The sequence below is a fragment of the Pituophis catenifer genome, unplaced genomic scaffold (genome assembly GCF_029215685.1).
Source record: "Pituophis catenifer annectens isolate HBS135680 unplaced genomic scaffold, rPitCat1.0.hap2 SCAF_1, whole genome shotgun sequence".
NCBI lineage: Eukaryota > Metazoa > Chordata > Lepidosauria > Squamata > Colubridae > Pituophis > Pituophis catenifer.
In genome coordinates, this window is record NW_027256881.1 from 82,053,206 (window position 1) to 82,075,298 (window position 22,093).

At 37.3% G+C, this 22,093-nt stretch overlaps 1 protein-coding gene across 1 annotated transcript in view; it reads right to left on the minus strand.

Annotated features, from left to right (window-relative positions):
• The window catches only part of MTHFD1L (methylenetetrahydrofolate dehydrogenase (NADP+ dependent) 1 like), a 122,550-nt gene that overhangs the window by 99,254 nt on the left and 1,203 nt on the right, over nucleotides 1-22,093 (minus strand). The window contains exons 2-7 of the mRNA XM_070932648.1: nucleotides 21,339-21,423; nucleotides 20,197-20,244; nucleotides 20,054-20,107; nucleotides 16,787-16,911; nucleotides 15,041-15,141; nucleotides 12,063-12,202 (exon numbers count right to left, since the gene is read on the minus strand). Coding sequence (XP_070788749.1) covers nucleotides 12,063-12,202; nucleotides 15,041-15,141; nucleotides 16,787-16,911; nucleotides 20,054-20,107; nucleotides 20,197-20,244; nucleotides 21,339-21,423 — 553 coding nt within the window. The remainder of the gene's footprint in view (nucleotides 1-12,062; nucleotides 12,203-15,040; nucleotides 15,142-16,786; nucleotides 16,912-20,053; nucleotides 20,108-20,196; nucleotides 20,245-21,338; nucleotides 21,424-22,093) is intronic.

Below are 22,093 nucleotides of genomic sequence, written 5' to 3' on the forward strand. Positions count from 1 at the left end.
TGTACTCGGTCTTTTAATTGGGGACAAGGTCTTGTTGTGTTTGAAATGTGTCAGTTCTACAAAATAGACCAGACTAAAACACCAATGCCATGTAGGCCAGGCATTACTTTTATTGTAAACTTTATAGTAACATAATAATGCAAGTTAACTGTGCTTCCTCCTTCCTTTCCTTTATCTTTCTCTGAGCTAGGGAAGGCTTGTCTGATACTATAAGTTTTCTCAATTTATTTTCTTGGCCCTGGCTCAAGCCCCACTTATCTGACTGTCCCTTGGTAGCAGTTTTTCCTCCTGTCCTTCAAGGCTACTCTCTCCACATGTCAACAAGGTGGAGTTTACAACATTTTCTGATGAGAGTGAGTGCCATAAGGTGGAGATTATCATAGGCAAGTGTCAGCCTTGCGAGGCACATTAGAAAAGACCAACATTAATTCTATTTGTATTGTAGGCTTATATTAACAGAATCTTTCAAGTCTGAAAGTACATCTCTCTCCTCTTATCTTTACAGTCCAACAACCTAGGAAGGGTCCCTTCTGAGATGTTTGCTATGCCCCCATTCCTTTCATGAGCTCAGCTACTTCTTATATTAGCATCGCCTAGACTGTGGCTCTTCCTCCTGTCTGCCAAGGTCATTCCCACATACCATTACAAGACATGTCACTGCAACCTCAGGAGGAGCAGAGGTGGTCAGTATGACTTTTGTAGATGACTAGAGGAGTAGACTAAAATCTGATGAAGTGAAAAAGGAGGCTTGGGAAGGTAAGTAGAACAGCGAGGGGGGGAAAAACAGCTGTGCTGCGCGATTTAGATTGACTAGAAAGCAGGATTTCCTGCTTTCTAGCGATTTTATATTGCGCAGCACAGCTGATTGTCAGAAATACCGGTTGGAACCGGTAGCTTTTTTTTTTATTATTACTACCAGTTCGCCCGAACTGGTGCAAACCGGTAGCATTTCACCACTGTTTCCTATGATATTCAGAATGATATTAGGATCATTCTGAATTTTATTACTGTATTTTATTATGTTAGTCCAAAATATACTGCTCAAAAAAATAGAGGGAACACAAGCAGAAGACATCCAAGATCTGAATGAATGAAATAGCCTTATTAAATACTTTGTGCTATTTTTGTGCAACCTGCCTGTCAGGTACTTAATCTTGAGACAGTACACTACAGCAACCTGACACAGAAAAGAATACGGCTCGGTTGTTTGCTTGCAGGCATTTCATTACCAACTAGGTAACATCTTCAGTGGATAATGAACATTTGCGAGCAAACAACAGAGTTCAGAGAACATAAAGAATACCACAATACACTATCCCAACTACACAAAGAAGTGGAGTAGAGCTACCTCTCTCAATGTCTGATCCAACTTGTAAACAGTGTACATTTATTTAATTATTTGTCAACAAGTACAAGGAAACAAGTATCAGTATAGACATAGACATGGACACATGAAAAATTGGCACAAAATAAATGGATATAAATAAGCAAAACATAGCCATAAACACATAAAATGAGTACATATAAATGGGGACAGTAGGACAGGGACAGTAGGCATGCTGGTGCGCTTATGCAAACCCTCTTAGGGACCTCTTAAGAAATGTGTAAGGTCCACGTAAGACAGTTTAAGATAAAAGGTATGGGGGCTAGAGAAACTAACAACAGGATCACGTAGAGTGTTCCAGACGTTTACTACTGTATTGATAAAGTCCTATTTTCTCCTATCAAGATTAGAGTGAATTACATTTAGTTTGTATCTATGGATAGCCCTTGTGTTATTGCGGTTGAAGTTAAAGTAGTCATTAACAGTAGGACATTATAGTAGATAATCTTGTGTACTAAACTTAGGTCGGAAGGTAGACAGCGTAGTTCAAGGTTATCCAGGCCTAAAATTTCAAGCCTGGTGGTATAAGGAATTTTATTGCAAGCAGAGGAGTTGAGTACTCTTCTTGTAAAATACCTCTGGACCCTCTCTAATGTATTAGTATCAGAAATACAGTGTGGGTTCCAGGCAGGGAGCAGTATTCAAGGATAGGTCTGGCAAAGAAACATTACAAAGAATCTTCCATAGACTAAGCAAGGATGAAAAAAAAAAATAATCAAGCCCATTTCGTTGCAAATGCACCATATGGTTTCCAATTAGTCTGCAAAGCCAACACAAAACACATGCTATTTGTAATTGAAACCAAATGTGATAAAAGACTGACAGAAGTGTGAACATTCATCCAAAGGACAACTTGTTACACATTGTAAAATGTTTTACAATCCATTAATGAGATCACACTGCAAAGAGAGAATAAAAAAAATCATGCAAAACAGTCGCTTAATCAATTCTTATGAGTGGGGAAAGATTCCCTATGCTCATTCTCATGGGAATTAATAGCATTTTCTTCCAGCAAACTGGACAAGATTAAATCCAATAAAAACTCTGAATCTTTAGTTCATAGCATTACACAACTTCAGTGAGAATTATGCTAGAAGATTATATTATCTTTGAAGACCCTCCCATTCCCAGAAAGAGCATAAAATGTTAAATCAACACACATTCATGCACTATAAACCAGTACGTCCTCATCAAGACACCGTATTACTGAGAACAGCATAAAGATTGCATTCTTCTACAGTTGACATCAATTTCTTAAAGTGACATCATAAACTTCAGGATCAAATAATTACAATTTTTAAAAAGATGATGTTTTTCACTAAGACAAATGGTAGGTTTCTGTTAACGAAATAAAGCAATCAGGTAGTGAAAACAATAGGAATTAACGGGAATTTTTTAGATACGCTCTCAGCTGCTAGTTATTGAAGTAAAATGCCACAAATGTCACAGTTCAAAAATTAGCAAATCAGGGTCAACACAGTCGCATAACATGGTTACTACCCTGATAATGAATAGGTTTCCAATACAGTTCAATATTCAAGTCTAAACCTGTAAAATCCTGTAAAGCTTGACAGTTAGGCATTTAACATTTCAGTGCAGATATCTGTCAATGTCTTTTGATATCAATATCTTTTAAATGGCAAAGGGGGAAAGAGATCCCAAACAGTGTTTCTATTATCTATTATGGAATGGCTTCCCTCCTAAAATTAGGCCAGAACCTCATAGTGGCCTCCTAGAAGCTACTGAAGACCGAACATTTCCAGAGGGCATCTGGGGAGTAAGATGACAGCACCACACCTCTTTGTATTATATCAGCATTTGATTAATTTATTGTGATTTTATGTTTTGCTGTTTTTATGTTTTAGGAAGTGATCCACCTGGAGTTTTTATAGTGTCTGAAGATATAAAAGTGCAATCAATCAATATATCTACATGTTTCAACTCAAGGAATAATAACTTTTTCCCATGTTTGCATATCATACACAGGTGCTTCCTGTTCCTAACAGGACAAGAATGCTTGTTTCAAAACTGGGAACATTATTATAGTGGGATATCCAAAAATGGCTTTGTGTTAATGAGAATCACTTCCACTCAAGCAAAGCAGGACACCCAGTTATTGCTGGCCTGCTAATTCCACAAGTCATCAAGAAATGCTTACTCTTGTTCTTATCATATTGACAGGTACAATGTGTCTGTCTCTGCTGTCCAAGTCCTTATTCAGTTCCACATCAGTTGGCTGACGTAGGATGATATGAAGCTGATTTGAGAATTATGATTCATGAGTCTCTCCCACCAGATATCATCCAGATGTGAAGGCACTGTTGACTGGGGATTCTGGGACTTAGTGCAATCCCCATATATCTGAAGATGACTAGATTGGAAGGATTGACTATATTTGAAGACAAGTGTTGATCTTTATATTGAAGAGATACGTTCACAAAAACTAAAAGAAATGTAAGTTTAAGGTATGAATCTCAAAACCAAAAATTCACATTATGCAGGGATTTGCAATAGTATTTTACAACAGTTTTATTTTTCCTTTAATGTGGCCACAGATAAAATAAAGAAGTCCCTGTGGATTTTACTTTGCTAGATGTTGTTGACTGTAGGGCGGTGCTCAACTCCATTTCAAGGCCATTGAGCCAGTACTGTCCAAAGACATTCCCATGGTCATGTGGCCAGCATGACATCACAGAGCACTGTTTCCTTCCCACTGAAGTGGTATCTATTTATCTACTCTCATTTCCATGCTTTTGAACTGCTAGGTGAGCAGGAGTAGGGAAAGAACGGGAACTCACTCCATTGTGTGGCATTTGGGTTTTGAACCTGGGCTACCAGCTTTCCAGCTGACAAGCCCAGTATCTCAACTGCTGAGACACTGCACCACCCTTAATGTGGGCCAAGGCATCTCCAAATTTCCCCATAACAATGGAATACAGAAAGAGAAGATTACTTTTTTCCTATAGTATTTTTCATATTAGTAAATCCTATCCCTGAAAAGTGAGTTTCCAACATAAATAAATTCCAAGATGGAATTACTAAACAACCTTATTTAAATTTATGTGTTTTTTTAAAATGTTTTATTTTATGGAAACAACAGAAATTGCCTTTTTTGATTATTCATCTCTATAGTTTCTCACCATGCCAACACAAATGTAGAGCCTGACATGTTTAACATTAATAGTGTTTTGCTCACAATCAAGAGATCAAATGGAGATTAAGATCAAAGGCTCTTTATCGCGATACATAAACTGCAACCTGAATTGTGAAAAGATTGGTAGCACTCTCACTGAGAACTTGGATGTTTCCTATTTTCATGGTGGTCTCCCATCTAATATGCGCTTCCTTATACCTACGAGTGTTGAACTCAAGCACATTGAAGGACAATATGAACATTTTTCATGATGTGGAGCCAATTTATAGCCTCTCACCGACCAGTACGCTCCCACAGAGAGGGACTCCTCAGGGTGCCGTCAGCCAGGCAATGTCAGCTGGCGACCCCCAGGGGGAGGGCCTTCTCTGTGGCAGCTCCTGCCCTCTGGAAAGATTTGCCCCCGGAGATACGAAGGATATCGGATCTCCAGGTCTTTCGCCGTGCCCTGAAAACTTTTCTTTTCCATCAAGCAGGGCTGACGTGAACCTCCCCCCCCTTCTTTAGTCTTTTTTAGTTTTTTAGCTTTTTAAATTGTCAATGGGTTTTAATTTGAATTGTTTTAAATTTGGGCCAAAGTTATGTAATTCTTTTAATAATTTTAAATTTTGTACTGGTATGTATTTTAGTTCTGGCTGTGCACCACCCTGAGTCCATTAGGAGAAGGGTGGTATACAAATTGAATAAAATATAAATATAAATAAATATTTAGATACTAACAGTATTCTTTTAGAAATTCTGTCACTATAATTGCAGTATAATAATTCAAAGTGCAATTATTCACATTTTTTTCCCAATTTATGTAAAACATTCTTATGGTTCACTTGGACCTTTAGTAATTCAAATGCTGAGAGATTCATGCAGTTTTTTCTAGAAATTATGGGCTACATTAAGAGAATGGCACTATTCCAGCATGCCAAAAAGCTGCATTGAATAATTTGGATTAATAATAATAATTTGTATTTAAGGTCAAAGAATATATGATTTGATTTGCACTCAACTTCAGCACATGAATTCAATTTTGATTAATTTTAAGTTTCTCTAACTACTGTCTAGACATCAAAGAATTTTAGTGGGTAAGTATCCTTCAAAAGATTTTTCAGGCAACAATTATGGTAGTTTTTATTATTATGACCATATTTTCTTGGTAAAAATAAAAGACAAATCTGAAAAGAAAAACCAATCTGAGAGAGTTTTATAAAGATAAAAAATTGTTTATGTTTATAACTTTGCTTTATAGAGAAAAATTCAAGAGCAAAACCAAGAAAATAATTAAATTAGATAAAGCTAAAGGACAGCTTTCTGAAGCAAAGGACTGTTCTTTATAAGGCTGTATGGTCTTATACAGCCTTATAAAGGACAGTCCTTTTAAGGGACAAAGCTTAATTTGTAATTTTAAGGGACAAAGCTTCCAATTTAATTGGTAGGCCACAGGCCTACAACTATTATTCCAGGGTTATCCTAAAAACGGACAATATTTATATGAGTACATATGGAGATGGAAATATCTTTAATTATTGAGAATTATTTCAACCACTGAGGGTTCCAGTTGATACAGTAGGGCAAAAAAATATTTAGTCAGCCACCAATTGTGCAAGTTCTCCCATTTAAAAAGATGAGAGAGGCCTGTAATTGTCATCATAGGTAGACCTCAACTATGAGAGACAAAATGAGAAAACATATCCAGACAATCACATTGTCTGATTTGGAAAGAATTTATTTGCAAATTATGGTGGAAAATAAGTATTTGGTCACCTACAAACAAGCAAGATTTCTGGCTCTCACAGACCTGTAACTTCTTCTTTAAGAGGCTCCTCTGTCCTTCACTCATTACCTGTATTAATGGCACCTGTTTGAACTTGTTATCAGTATAAAAGACACCTGTCCACAACCTCAAACAGTCACACTCCAAACTCCACTATGGTGAAGACCAAAGAGCTGTCGAAGGACACCAGAAACAAAATTGTAGACCTGCACCAGGCTGGGAAGACTGAATCTGCAATAGGCAAGCAGCTTGGTGTGAAGAAATCAACTGTGAGAGCAATAATTAGAAAATGGAAGACATACAAGACCACTGATAATCTTCCTCGATCTGGGGCTCCACGCAAGATCTCACCCTGTGGGGTCAAAATGATCACAAGAACGGTGAGCAAAAATCCCAGAACCACACGGGGGGACCTAGTGAATAACCTGCAGAGAGCTGGGACCAACGTAACAAAGGCTACCATCAGTAACACACTACGCCGCCAGGGACTCAGATCCTGCAGTGCCAGATGTGTCCCCTTGCTTAAGCCAATACATGTCCGGGCCCGTCTGAAGTTTGCTAGAGAGCATTTGGATGATCCAGAAGAGGATTGGGAGAATGTCATATGGTCAGATGAAACCAAAGTAGAACTGTTTGGTAGAAACACAACTCGTCGTGTTTGGAGGAGAGAGAATGCTGAGTTGCATCCAAAGAACATCATACCTACTGTGAAGCATGGGGGTGGCAACATCATGCTTTGGGGCTGTTTCTCTGCAAAGGGACCAGGACGACTGATCCGTGTACAGGAAAGAATGAATGGGGCCATGTATCGTGAGATTTTGAGTGCAAACCTCCTTCCATCAGCAAGAGCACTGAAGATGAAACGTGGCTGGGTCTTTCAGCATGACAATGATCCCAAACACACCGCCCGGGCAACGAAGGAGTGGCTTCGTAAGAAACATTTCAAGGTCCTGGAGTGGCCTAGCCAGTCTTCAGATCTCAACCCCATAGAAAACCTTTGGAGGGAGTTGAAAGTCCGTATTGCCTGGCAACAGCTCCAAAACATCACTGCTCTAGAGGAGATCTGCATGGAGGAATGGGCCAACATACCAGCAACAGTGTGTGCCAACCTTGTGAAGACTTACAGAAAACGTTTGACCTCTGTCATTGCCAACAAAGGATATATAACAAAGTATTATTTTGTCTCTCATAGTTATTGAGGTCTACCTATGATGTCAATTACAGGCCTCTCTCATCTTTTTAAGTGGGAGAACTTGCACAATTGGTGGCTGACTAAATATTTTTTTGCCCCACTGTATAATATAAAAGACCATTACAGGAAGGTATGCCAGTGCGTAACTACAGGTCACTCTTACTTAGTGCCCAGTGCAAGCAGGAGTAGTTAAACCCAGTAACAATTACCTGCAGTTTCTTTAGCATCATGTTTTTATCAAAATCCCTGGATTTTTTTTCCTCCCTTCTCCCAGGGTCAGAAGCCTACTGTGGGAAGCAAAAAACCCCACTCTGCTACATTCAAACACATGCCTCATAAAAATGCTATTCACATTTTATCAGATATAATTTAGACTTGTTTTGCATTACTCTCATTTTGGGCTGATATTAAAAGTACTATTGGTATGGTTTTGCAAAGCAAAAAGCTTATCAATATATCTTTTATAAAGAATTTGAATTTCTCAAGTTTGGACCAGAGCCAAGAAGATAGTTTTGCTTTACTAGATTTAAAATCCTGGATTGCAGATATTTTTTACTTTCAGCTTTTAAACTGACTCTTTATCAACACAGTGGAAATACCGGTCATGAGCAAAATTTAATTTGTATTAATTATTAATTTAATTAATTAATAAAAAAAATTAATAAATTGAATCACCATTAGATACTTATTAAGATGTCTATGTATATACAGGTATTCCTCAACTTACAATCATTTGCTTAGTGACTGCTTGAAATTACAACAGTACTGCAAAAAGTGACACAATCATTTTTTACACTTACAACTGTTGCAAGATCCCCATGGTCATGTGTTCAAAATTCAGACATTTGACAACTGACTCCTATTTATGATGGTTGCAGTGTCCCAGGCACCTTTTGCGACCTTCAGACAAGCAAAATCAAGGGAAAGGCCAAATTTAAGAACCATGTTACTAATTTAACAACTTCAGTGATTCACTTAACAACTGTGGCAAGAGAGGTAGTAAAATGGGATGAAACTGATTTAACAGCTACTTATTTAGCAATGGAAATTTTAGGCTTAATTGTGGTTGTAAGTTGAGGACCATCTTACATGTAGGAACATATATTTGTTTTCGTTTTGTTTTCCATTTTAGTTTCTTCACTTTGGGAAGTTTCTTACACAAACTGTTTTGTATTTCAGGAATTTTTTCTTTTCCCCCCCCCAATTGTATATTACTGTAATAAAATTAAAATTATCATTTTATTATAATTGCACAATTATCAAAATAAATAACTAAGTACAATGTGATGCCATGAAGACTAAACAAGTTAGGACAGTTGCTAGAATTTTAAAATTTAAGGAGGCTGTTTAGACATTGGGGACAATTATGCTTTTCCGAATTTTCATGAACAAAATGATACGGTAACATCAACAGCTGTAAAAACAGAATCTTTCCAATGGAGACATATCTTAGCATCACAGCTGTTTGGTTTAGGGAAAACATATTTTATAGTTTCAATTATGAACTCCAAACAGAAAAAGATCAGCCACCTTACTTGACTTGGCTGCCACCTTCTGGAAATCTGTGGAATACTGGAAGCTGGATTCTGACTGAGCCAGAGAAATTGCAATGCTTATTTTGCATTACAGTATGCCAGAATTTGCAGTCAGTATCCTCAAATCAATTGCTGGAGCCGAAACATAAAAAAAAGCCAATGATGACAAAGCTTTCCTTGACTTCATCAGCAATGACACTTTCTTTGCTCCTGTTGCCAATGAATTAAAAATCAATATCATCATCAACAACAAGGGGATTCATTTGGTGTCTCAGGGAAGGTGTTCCAACATATTTGATTGATAGAGTATGACAGTGACAATGAACAAAAATTGGCAAGTACAATGCAGCTTATACCAAGTAAGTAGGGAACAGATCAGATTTTGGTCCTCAATAGCGGTAAGTCTGCATCACTAAGTCTGCATTACTATTAGTCTTGTCATCAATCCTATCATCCATCTCCTCCCACTTATGACTCTATGACTGTAACTTGTTGCTGTATCCTTACGATTTATATTGTTTCCTAGTATGATTTGATTGCTTATTTGTACCCTATGACTATCATTAAGTGTTGTACTTTATGATTCTTAACAAATGTATCTTATCTTTTTATGTACACTGAGAGCATATGCACCAAAGACAGATTCCTTGTGTGTCCAATCACACTTGGCCAATAAAAAATTGTATATTGTAATAGTAATCAGACCCTGATCTCAAAAATGAAACTTGAGTCGGAATGAGGAGTTGAAAAAGCATCTCAGAAAGTACTGTCCCTTGTTTTGGGAGAGTAAAAACGAGGGATGGGAGAGATACTTTCAACTTCAAGATTCTTACAATTCTAACTTTATAATAAAGACAGAATCAGTATTCATTGTCATGCGTCTTGTTTGGACTCCCTCAAAAGGTTAAGAGTAAGAGAAATGTATGAATAAGAGAAATAAACTTTTTTTTGTTGATTTAGAAAAAGCATGTGAAGAAGACGTGTGTAAATACGGAGTTGAAGGTTGTTTGCTGAGTGTCAGATGAGCAGTTTATGAAAGAAGAAAGGCATGTAGGGGAATAAAAGAAATGCTTTGTGAACGGCTCAACATGGAATAGAGAGGAAGGATGCTCACAATGAGGAATACATCAGGCTGTTTGCGTAGTGTGTTCATGGCTGCTAGACCCAAAGTATTGCTCGTGATGCATATTCTCCATTGTGGGCCTACTTACTCTCTTGTAATCCTTTCCTCTCCAATGAATGTAAATAGAAAGATGATTTCCCTTCTTGTTCATTATCCAGGCAGGCGTGAAATTGATTAATCTTGTCAGTTTAAGCTGGTTACCACAGTGCCCAAGGGATGAGCTGGGAATGAGGAAAAGGAAATCCGAGTTTTGGTCACGTGATTTCCCATTTAGCAACTGCTTTGCTTGGTGATGAAGTTGCCAGTCCCAGTTGTGGTTGCTAAAGGAGAACTGCCTGTATATAGCAAGATATACATAAAAGATTGGAAAATAGACTACATACATGAATCAATATACTTTGGTAGAGTATCCACTAATGATGTGGGAAAGAGTAGAGATGGTTTAATGCAGTATGTGTGGATGTCTATTGAAAGCTAGTGGTATGTGCACCAGAGATGGGTTTCAGCAGGTTCTGACCAGTTCTGGAGAACCGATAGTGGAAATTTCGAGTAGTTTTGAGAACCGGTAAATACCACCCCTGATTGTCCCTGTCCCCGTCCCCGTCCCCATCCCCATCTATTCTCCCGAGTCCCAGCTGATGAGGAGGAAATGGGGATTTTGCAGTAACCTTCCTCTGGAGTGGGGAGGGAATGGAGATTTTACAGTATCCTTCCCCTGCCACGGCCAAGCCACACCCACCAAGCCACACCACACCCACCAAGCCACACCCACAGAACCGGTAGTAAAAAAAAATTGAAATCCACCACTGATGTGCACTGATTGAATGCTAGTGGTATTTGAACTAAATGTCTTGTGTGCAAGAGTGAGTTTCTTCCCCTTTTGGTATATGAAATGAAAGTGGGTTATTTAAAGAGGCAGGTGTGCTTAGAAAAAGAGAGAAAATCACGAATGAATGTGGATTGAATACAAAAGTCACCGACCAGCATAAACAAAGCACACTGAAGGGTTTTTGATCTTATAAAGACAATGAATCAGGACCTAATTACAAAACAAATACACAATTGAAATATATACAATGAGATAGTTCCACTGAAATGCTACTTTTTCCTTTTCTGTGTTTTGCATAACATTGCTTTGTCCAATAGCATCATGGATGTGGATGTAAACTGTAATATAAAGCATTTTATGGAGCAGTTAAATTAAATTTTATAGATTATAGAGTTTGGGACATCTCTAAAAAGTGTGAGAAGCTGGGAATGTCTAGCATCAATGATTTTAGATTGGTTCCATTACTGACAGGATTAAAAAAAAACACCATGTACTTTAATATAAGAGGCTTTTTTTTGATAATTTATATGCACCCCACTTGCCTTCCTAGCGAGAATGAGAGCAAAGACAGCAGCCTGGCCTCGCTCTCACTTTGAAAATGCCACATCCAAGAAAGAAGATACTACATTTATTTGTACACAATAATTTAATAGCTGGATATTAAAGCCCTTTTTTATATAGCAGTTTCACTCTCTAGTGCCAAGAGAATGTATGCAATCAAACATGCGTTTGATTCTTCACATGTTGTCTTGAACACTAAGTAAAGAAAGACCACGAATGGAAGAAAGACAAAATTGTACAGTGCAGTGAATTTTGCAATCCATAATTTATGCCTTTACTGCAATATGTGCACTCAACCAAATGGAACTGATTAAAAATGGTTAAAAACTAGGACGTAGTGAAATGTGGACCCAGCTAGTAAATCTAGAAATGAAGTAATGTATACTTTATTTTTTAATGCCATGTTTTTTGAAGTAACAAATGCTTTTGTGACATATTCAAAATTCTGAATGATCCATAATAATGACAATATAGGTAGCAAACAAACTAGAAAGAAAAATATTATACCCTTGATATATTTACCATTGTCTGGAGTTGCTTCATGTTCCATGACAAGCTCATAGTCATGACCCCTTTTCTTTGAAGAAGACACTGCAAGGAAACTTCCAAAGGTCCTTGGACGTCCAAAAGTAGTAATTTTTTCCCAACTAGGGTAGTACATGCTGAAAGCAAAAGATAAGAATTGTTCTCATTATCTACAGTAACAGCAAATTACTAGAGAAACAAAATGAAACAAAGCATATTAAAATGGGAGCTTAGTGTTCCTAAACTGATCTCTTGTGTGAAAAAACAATCCTATTAATATATAAAATAGGATAGACCTGCACTATAGTTTAGGAATTTTTTTTTCTATGATCAAAATCAGTGTGACACAGAGCACACTGATTAAGTTTGACAGACTGAGAGACTAAAAGTAGTTTTTTATGCATGTATATGAAAAAATGTGGTTTTGGTGAAATATTAGCAGAAATATTAATGACAACATTAATCCAGTTTGGTGTAGTAGTTTAAAGTGCTGGCCAAGAAACCAGGGGACTGTGAGTTCTAGGCCTCCCTTAGGCATAAAAGCTGGCAGGGTGACTTTGGACCAGTCACTCTCTCTCAATCCAGCCCCACCTCACAGGGTTATTATAATGGGAAAAATAGAAGGAAGAAGCGTTACACAAGTTCACCTCCTTGTGAAACAAAAGGTGAAATAAAAATATAAGGTGAAATAAAATTATAATAATATGCTCAATTAAAAATAATACATATTTTAATGCTTGTTTAGTCACCTTAATTGCATCCAGTGCCAAACAGGTACACGTGGTATTCTATTTTTTAAAATTTACAATTGCAATTTCTTACTTCTATACTCTCTGTTAAAGTTTCAGAAGTCCTACTAATTTAAATAGAGGTCATTCTATATCACACCCTTTCATACCCTATAATGTCCTCTCTTTCATTCATTTACCTATTCCAGGGGTCCCCAACCCCCGGCCCACTACTGAGCTGTGGCCGATTCAGAACCGGGCCCCATGAGTGGTAGGTTGGCATGCACGTACACAGTTCAATTTGCATGAGCAACAGGCTGACGTGCATGCACATGTGTTTGCAGTTCTACTTGCGTGTGTGGCCAAGTTCCTCTCTCCACTCCCCCCACCAGGCCGGCAAGCCGTAAAGGTTGAGGACCTCTGTTCTACTCTACACACAAACACATACAACTCATTTTGAGGTGCAGAGCATTCAGAAGTTTGGTTCTTCCTTCCTCACTCTAGCATCATCCAAGCATGAATCTGCATCTTTTAACGTTAGAGATCTGCAGTACTTGAAAAAGTGCTTTAAAACCAACATGGCTAAAATAGGACTTTGAGCTAAGTGCCAGCAAAGTTCAATAAGATGCTTTTAGAGTATATGGAAATGCTACTCTCCTTAATTCAAACCTGTATTTCCTTGGGACTGCATAGCTACCTCATGAGCCCAGAAAAACATGCAACTTTTTACAGTAGGTGTCACTTGGTGAAATCCTGTACATGCATCTATATCCTCTCCAAAGTATCTTTTCAGCTTCAAATATGAAATGCTAAATATCCTCACAGTATATTAAAAGTCAAAAATATAATCAGACACTCTTAATCCTCTGCCAAATTTTAATGGCCTATTATTTGTAAACTCACAGCTGGCTCAGATGTTCATGAAAAACTCTATCATGCAGAAGTAAATAAGCAGAAAAATCTTGTACATATTTATGCATGAAACACTTTCCTGCTATTCGTTAGTCCCATTAACTTTAAAAAATGGCATCTACTTTCCAGACTCCCATGGAAATCTGAAAAATGTTGGATGACATTAAGAAACAGCAAACAGCTTCTTCAGATCATGTTTGAGACATGCATACGCCTAAATATCATATCTTATTGTCGGTGATTATTTCAATGATCATGAATAAACTCACAACCCACAATTTATTGTGGAGTGGAGATTGTGCAGGAAACAGTGGGAAGCCTTGAGAGCCTTGGTGGCACAACAGACTAAAGTGCTGTTAACTAGCACCAGTTGCCTGCAATTACTGCAAATTCAAATCTCACCAGGCTCAAGGTTGACTCAGCTTTCCATCCTTTCGAGATAGGTAAAATGAGGACCCGGATTGTGGGGGCAATAAACTGACTTTGTATATAAAAGAACACCGCCTGGGGGGGGGGGGAAGCCCTACTAGGCAGGTAAATACAAAAGTATGAAGGCTATTGCTTAACGCACTGTAAGCCACCCTGAGTCTCCGGAGAAGGGCGGCATATAAATCGAACCAATAAATAAATAAAAACAATAAAGCTCACAGGCAAACCAATAAGGAAAGAAGAAGGATTGGGCAATTTATTTCTTCTTTTCATATGCTTTTTTTCTGGATTTTTTCCCTGCTTTTTTTCAGTACTGTAAAGGGAAGGTAAGAAGCAACAGCTTCCTCTTTCTTTTTCTTTGAGTAGCATCAACATTTTATGCCCATTAGCAATTCAGATACAAATAAGTGGCCTAGCAGAAACCATTGCAAATGAGCACTGCAATCAGTAGGACATTAGATTTGCCCCATTTACTTTAATAAATAATACTGATTCTAGCTGAAAAACGAATTTGCAAGGTTGGCCAATTATTTAGACAAGGTGTCATTGAGAAGTTTTGTTTGTTGTTTTTTTTTTAAATTTGATTTATATGCCGTCCTTCTCCGGAGACTCAGGGCGGCTTACAATGCATTAAGCAATAGCCTTCATTCTTTTGTATATTTTATACAAAGTCAGCTTATTGCCCCCACAAACTGGGTCCTCATTTCACCTACCTTAGAAAGGATGGAAGGCTGAGTCAACCTTGAGCCTTGGAGAGATTCGAACCAGCAGAAATTGCAGGCAGCTGTGTTAATAACAGGGTGCACTAAACCACTGTATATTTCAACCAGGGAGGTCAAACATGAGTCAAAACAAGCTAAGTACAGTGATCTGAGATAATAAACATAATTTACTACTGTGTTGTACCTTGCTTTTCCAGAAGTTTGATCACTGCACTGGCAGTAGGGGGAACCACACATTCACGTAGGTCTCCATGTACTAATCTTGCCAAATTAAAATCTGTTATTCTGTAACAAAAATAAGAGAATGTCAGCAATTTATGTAAATTATTTATGTCTTCTGCTCTTCATTCTCCCTGTCCCTCCCACCCGTGGTTCCAATAGCAATTAGTCTGAATACAATTTGGAGGAGAAAAGTAGGAGTGACAAATCAGGCCTAAAACCTGGAAACTAAAAACTGCACCCCAACACCTGCAAGCAGCCACTAACTTCTCTATTGTAGCCCTCTGGGTTCCCTAACCAGTATTTTGGCTTTTCTAGGTTCCAATTTCTGCCTCTTAAAACTACTCCCCTCCCCTCAAGCTCCAGCCCAGTCTACTTTTTAAGGACAGCAGTTTATATCCTACTCAAAGCCTAGTGAGACCCCCATGGTCTAAATTCACTTCCGTAAATCACTGGATAGGCAAGTTATTCCCAGTGTTCTTCAGGAGGAGCCAAGGCCTCTATCTTTTAAAGGCAGCTGCGAAGCTCTTAATCCCTTTGTCACAATGCTACCTAAGCTTTCACATCCGTTTTGCTTGGCCCCAAGGAGATGGAAATGAAGAATATCCCTAAAACATCTAGATATGGCTGAGAAAAATCTGTTATTTGTTTGTATATTAGATATATCTGACTTGATTTTATTGTTTAAGTAATTGGCTTTTGTCATTGCTCATACAGTTTAGCAGTACAGATCAGTGGTGAAATCTGAACCGGTTTACTACCTGTTCATTGGCTGCACATGCGCACTGCATGCCAAATGTGCGCTGCGCATGCACAGCACACACCAAATACGAGGTGTGCGCGTGCACTGCATGCCAAAAGGAGGCATGGGATAAGTAGAACAGCGCACGGGGTGTGTGTGTGTGTGTGTGTGTGTGTGTGTGTGTGTGTGTGTGTGTGTGTGATCAGCTGTGGTGCATGATCTTTTTTTTTTTACTTTTAAAAGCATTTTTTTACAACCTATTCGACTGAATAGGTTGTAAAAAAATGCTTTTAAAAGGTAAAAAAAGGCTCCGACAATCGCGAGGTATAGCTGTGATTGTCAGAGCCTTTTTTTAATTTTTAAGCATTTTTTTACAACCTATTCGGCCGAATAGGTTGTAAAAAAAATGCTTTTAAAAGGTAAAAAAAGGCTCTAACGATCGCGCGGCTCAGCTGTGATCCTCAGAGCCTTTTTTTTTTTTTAACTTTTAAAAGCAAAAAAGCAAAACCTTCTCATGCACAGAGGGTACAAAACACATTACTTCCTGGTTAAAATCAGGAAGTAACAACAACCGGGTGAGTGGATGGAGCCTCGCGCTGTGATTGCTACCGCTTCTCCGAACCACCCGCCACGATCGTTACCGGATCAGGTGATCCAGTCCGAACCGGGAGCATTTCACCCCTGGTACAGATGCACTTCAGCATCTTGGAATAGGATAAAAGACTTTAAGAAGGGCCTTAAAAACAACATCTGATATCTTTGAGCACTCTCTTTTGTGGGTTTGCAGAATGCTAAGGTCGTATTCTAACCAACATGATTTACAGAATAGCTTTATATTTAATTTCGGAAAACTACTAGCTTATTTTTCTTACTCATCTGATCTTAGGAAGCATGAAATCCATATGCTTGCACTTTTTTTAAGATGTAAAATCCAGGTCTGCTCAGCGAAATTTACGAAGTTTAACTTACCCATTCACATCTTTCTCTGGTTTCACGGCATTCAATATTTTGCTTGTGTATGATTCTCTACAAAGGCGGAGGAGGAGGCCATGAATTCTAGGATCCTCGTTGAGTTTTATAATTTCACCTATAACCTAAAAGGTAATATACAAGGTTAACAAAGCCAAATTTTAAAAGATCACTGGTACTAATAAAAAATGTTATCATATGTAGTTATTGGAAGTTTAAAATATGAAGAAGCTGCCTAATGGCAAATTGCTCTTTCATTTGCAAAAATACACTCACAATTATGATCGTTTGTAAAAAAAAAAATCAATTATAGCCCTATTGTGCTTATGTCATTTATAGTAGTTACATGAACTACATCATTCCAGTGTCCAGCTGAGGAATGGTGCTCCGTGATAAAGGAACCGAATGAGAATGAGGTAACATGCAAGCAAATTAAGGAGGTGTGTGAGAGTCAGATATCAGTACAAAGCTTGAATCTGCAGCAAACCACAAGTTCAGACAATCAACAGAAAGAACAATCATAGCAAAGTTGCACAATTACTGTCAGGAACATTTGTTCTATTCAGTAAAAAGAAGGCAACAAAGATAAAGTCATAATTTCAGCATGGAAAAAGTCCAATACATCAGATAAGTGAATGAATATTGTACATGGAATCTGGACAACATGTTTCACTGGAAAATCCAAAGGTCATGAACAAACTTGCAGACCACAATAGTAGACTTCGGCAAAAATAATAGGATACTCCTTTTTTCCCCTTACTCGTACAGCCCACTGTACTTCCCTAAATATTCTCTAGTGGAGTATGGTAAGGGAGGATATTATAAGAACATGAAGAAAGTAGCTGTCTGTTTTTTAAAGACTCAGTATGCACAAAATGGAAGAGGAGTTATATGTAAAAGTGTATATCAATATTTTCTTCCCATAAGCATCAGCCTGGGAAATCCATATGGCAAAACACACCACAGTTGTGTTCTCTTACTCATGTCCTCCGGCAGCTTGCATATTCCCATGGCATTCAGGCACACCATCTTTAGTACTTGTTAGCATGTGTGTATGTGTGTGCGCACACGAACTCATAAATGCACCCTGAGAAAGTTTACGATTCCTCATGATTGTCTGGACACGTCCCTGCAGTTTTCCTGCTGAGGTGTTTCAGAAGTGGCCTCCCACTGCCTGCTTCCTAGGATTGAGTGTGTGGAACTGGCCCAAGGTCACCCAGCTGGCTTTGTGCCTAAAGCAGGACTAGAATTTACAATCTCTAGCCTGCTTTCTAGGCTCCTGCCTTAAACACTACACCCAACTGGCTCTTTGTCTCCAATATTGGGGGGCAATTAAAAATCATTAAGACTTGACATTATTAATAACCAATATTCTCCATATTTTTTACACTTTCTTTTATTTTTCAGCTTCTCAGAACAGAATGCAGGGGGATAAAGTTATCTTGGAGAACTATAAACAAATAGGCACAAATACATTTGAGCTAACCTACAAAGCAAATGACAGCATTCAGACGACCTTGGCAAAGCCTGATAAAAAGCTAATAGGTTGAATATGGCAAGTGTAATGGTATGTGGGGAGGAGGGGAGGAAGAGTTGCTTAGGGAACAATCAGATAAGGAGGATGAGCCCACAGCTGCATAAGGGAGAGTGAAACAAACATAGAAAGGATTCTCCCTAACGTATCAGATTGTAAAAAGAGATGGTTAGAGATTTCAAGCTTCAGACTTGTACGACTCTGTTAGCATTACAATAAAATAGAGTTAGGTCATCTGCTTATGTTTCCTTTCTGATCTATCTGGTAAGGCTGACAGCAAGCCATTGTGAAAGAATAGCATAGTAATTCGATGAAAGCACTCTGAAAGAAGGCACCAATAAACCACTTCTAGATTACTATCGTGGGTATGTGCATGTGGGCACCAGAAATAAAGTTTACCTCAAAAGAGAGCTTATATTTTCATTGCACTGTGCCAACTTGCCAGATCTGAAAACTTTCATAAAGTTTTCTAGATAAACTTGCCAGAACATGTACTGTAATTAAGCTTCAGACGCATTTAATAGTTTATGTCTAGTTTAATCTGTGGGATTGAAACATGAAAATAATCCTGTGCTGGCAGAAATCATATCATAACCTTAAGGGAAAATGCTACAATATTAGTAATCAAGATTTTTTTGTGAAATCCTGCAGGAAACACTTTCGGTAAACTCTGTGCTTGGTATTAATTTAGCTCTTCATATATGTTAACTATGGTTCACATTCAATTCTCAATAATATGTCTTTTCATAAATCTACATTTTTGTTAAAATATATAAAATTGTGTATGTATGTATGTCTACACAAAAGCAAGTCCCACTACATTTTATGGTTTATTCCCAGATTACTGGATATAGTACCATAGCTTTAACTTCTTTTTGAAATCCTGTTGATCTATTGTTTGATTATAAACTTGGATCAGATAATTTCCCTATCTAATAGAGAAAAGCTTATCTTTTCAGTTGTAGCTTTTTATATCACTTGAAAAGCTACACTTAAGAAAAATAACTATTTGTGCATAGAAATGTTTCTTTTTGCACAAAGGAGTCTTTAAATTTATGCCACACTGACAGTTTTTGTTGTTGCTCATTTTGTAGTCATGCCATTGTAAAACCAGTACATATAAATTACATAAAATGGAGCATGAGATCACTGCAATGATAATCCTGAAAATAATTCCCCAAATAGTACTGAGTTGAAAACTTTTTTATTTGATTATTTGGACATTTTACATTCAACAGCTATTGGATTCTGATTGGTAAAGTACCTTCTGATAGCAATGCAGATATAAATAAACAACCGTACTAGTTTTTATTTGGATAGAACTAAAGATGTCATATTTAAATATCTCAGTGAGATTTTATTTGGACTGAATGTGTTTATGAACTAAGCAATTGCAATTATAATATACATATGCAAGTAATACTACTTTACTCACTAAATTGAATCCCGTAGCTTTTCAGAAACTAGAGCAAACTTGCACAGGATTGAGATAATTATTTCTAAGATTATATTAATGCAGGGGTGTCAAACTCGTGGCATCACGTTGTCATCATGTGACATATCATGACTTTTTCCCCTTCACTAAAATGGGGGTGGGGATGGCCAGCACGTAATGCATCCGGCAAGTTTAACACCCCTGTAATAATGGATGGTATCCAGTGTTTTCCAAGATATCAAAGATTTAATCCAACAATACAGAATATGGAAATGAGTAGAATTTTAAAAATGTTTACCTCATTTTCAGTACTGTCATGGGGAAGACAAATATGAACAATATCCACGCCAATCTAAAAGGAAAAAATGGATTTCAAATAAATTCAACCATCTTTCAATACTTTTTTTTTTAAAGTGGGGATTTTTTTTTTCATATTTTTACCTCTTTAGCAACGTTTCTGATAATTTCTTGTCCCAAATCATCGCCAACCTTGAATAAAAATAGAAAAGGAATAAAATTGTAATAGGCTAAATAAAATATTCTGGAAAAGCAATGGTCTGCAAGTCATAACTGAAGTAAAAATGGCAAGAAATAACAGATTTGAAATTGAGTATATGATTAACTGAACTGAATAGAAAATGCTTGTATTCCACGGCTACCATATAAGGAGCAAATTTAGGGAGGATTATCAAACATTTTTCACAACATCCATGATATGGAATTGCTTTGCAAATTTTTGAAATTACTTTAGCAAAATCTGACCCTTTCATATACTTGCAGTAGTACAGAAGCAAAACAAATAGAAATGGAAACATAGTAGCATGATTTTCAGATACACAGCAAAAACAAAACAACCAAAAAAATGAAAAGACTAGGAGCCTGTACAGGAATAGTCTAGCATTTTGATTCTCCTAGGTATAAGGGCAGATTCATTGCAACAAATATGGCATGCATGCATGGTGGTTTCCTAAGCAGAAGATGAAACAGTATAGCACAATAAGAAATTGTAGTGTAGTGCAGCTTTTCACACCTGACTCCATAAAGATGTGTTGGATTTCAATTCTTACAACTCTTAAAACTACATAAACAATGACGGGCAACAGACTGCCTGCCACTGGCATAAACCCAAGGGAGCATTTGTATTAATTCCCCCATCAACTTGTCTGGTACTCCATACTGAGTTATATTCTAAAGCAACATCCAAAATCCAGTCCTGTTTTTTTAGGAGGGCTACAAAAGAAGGGATATCACCAGATCCAAAATCATGTGATTCTTATTAAGGGATTATAGAAATTTAAGATCATCTGAAATTTGATTGCAATATATTACATCCACCTATTAAGGAAATGTAAGAATATATTATTCTTATCAGCTATCTGTTCAACATGCAGCAGAAACATTTACAAAACCTATCTCTACTTTCCAGTTATCACACAGATTTCAATGCCACTGTATATTTATAGATTTCGATTTTATCAGCGGTTGTAGTCATATGAATATTATGACTCCATAATATTCCTTTCTTCCACAAAACACAGCCCACGTTTGAAAGTCAAATCCTGCAGGGTATATTTTTGCCTTACCTGTATAACAGAAAGTGTTGGTTTAAATTTAGGGTGTTCTTGCTTCAGTAAATGCAGGGCTTTTCTTGAGGTTTCAATGATTTCTCTTGAAATAATAATAAATGTATTAATATTATTTTCAACCATTATATATTGACTGAGCATAACATCACCACCCACAATAAACCTCAAATTGCATCATCAGACAACTTCATAAACTAATAATCCATAAAAGTTTATCTATTCATTTGTATTTGCCCTTTGTAATTTGTTGGAGTGCACTGTTTGTCAGGCACCATAATCTAGGTCAACTTTTAGTAAGTAAGAGAGCGATGTTTAGTTTGAAGAAAATATTTTTTTAAAAAAATTAGCAAGATAAACTACAAAACTGTAAAAAACCTTCCCTATTTATTGTTGCCAGTTTCTATATCATGTAGCTTTGATGTTCCATATTTTTTGATGTTGCCTGACAAGAAACCTTTGGTTTCTAAAAGTAGGTCTTCCCCAAATCATAACTGCCTTACAATGCAGTTCAATTCAATACAATATATACTATATCCAACGTGAGTCGTTTAAAGTTCAAAGGGACCCGTCTGTAGATTAAGGCATATATCGTTGCAGATTTACAGCTGCAAACAAAGCCAAATCTACCAAACTGTCAGGCAAGAGGGCTGGTCCCTTCAAAACCGCAAGGCAGTAAACCCCACTCGGCAAGTATAATACAAATTAAATCAAATCTTTATTTATCAAAGACCAGCACAGAGTGTACGAATTAT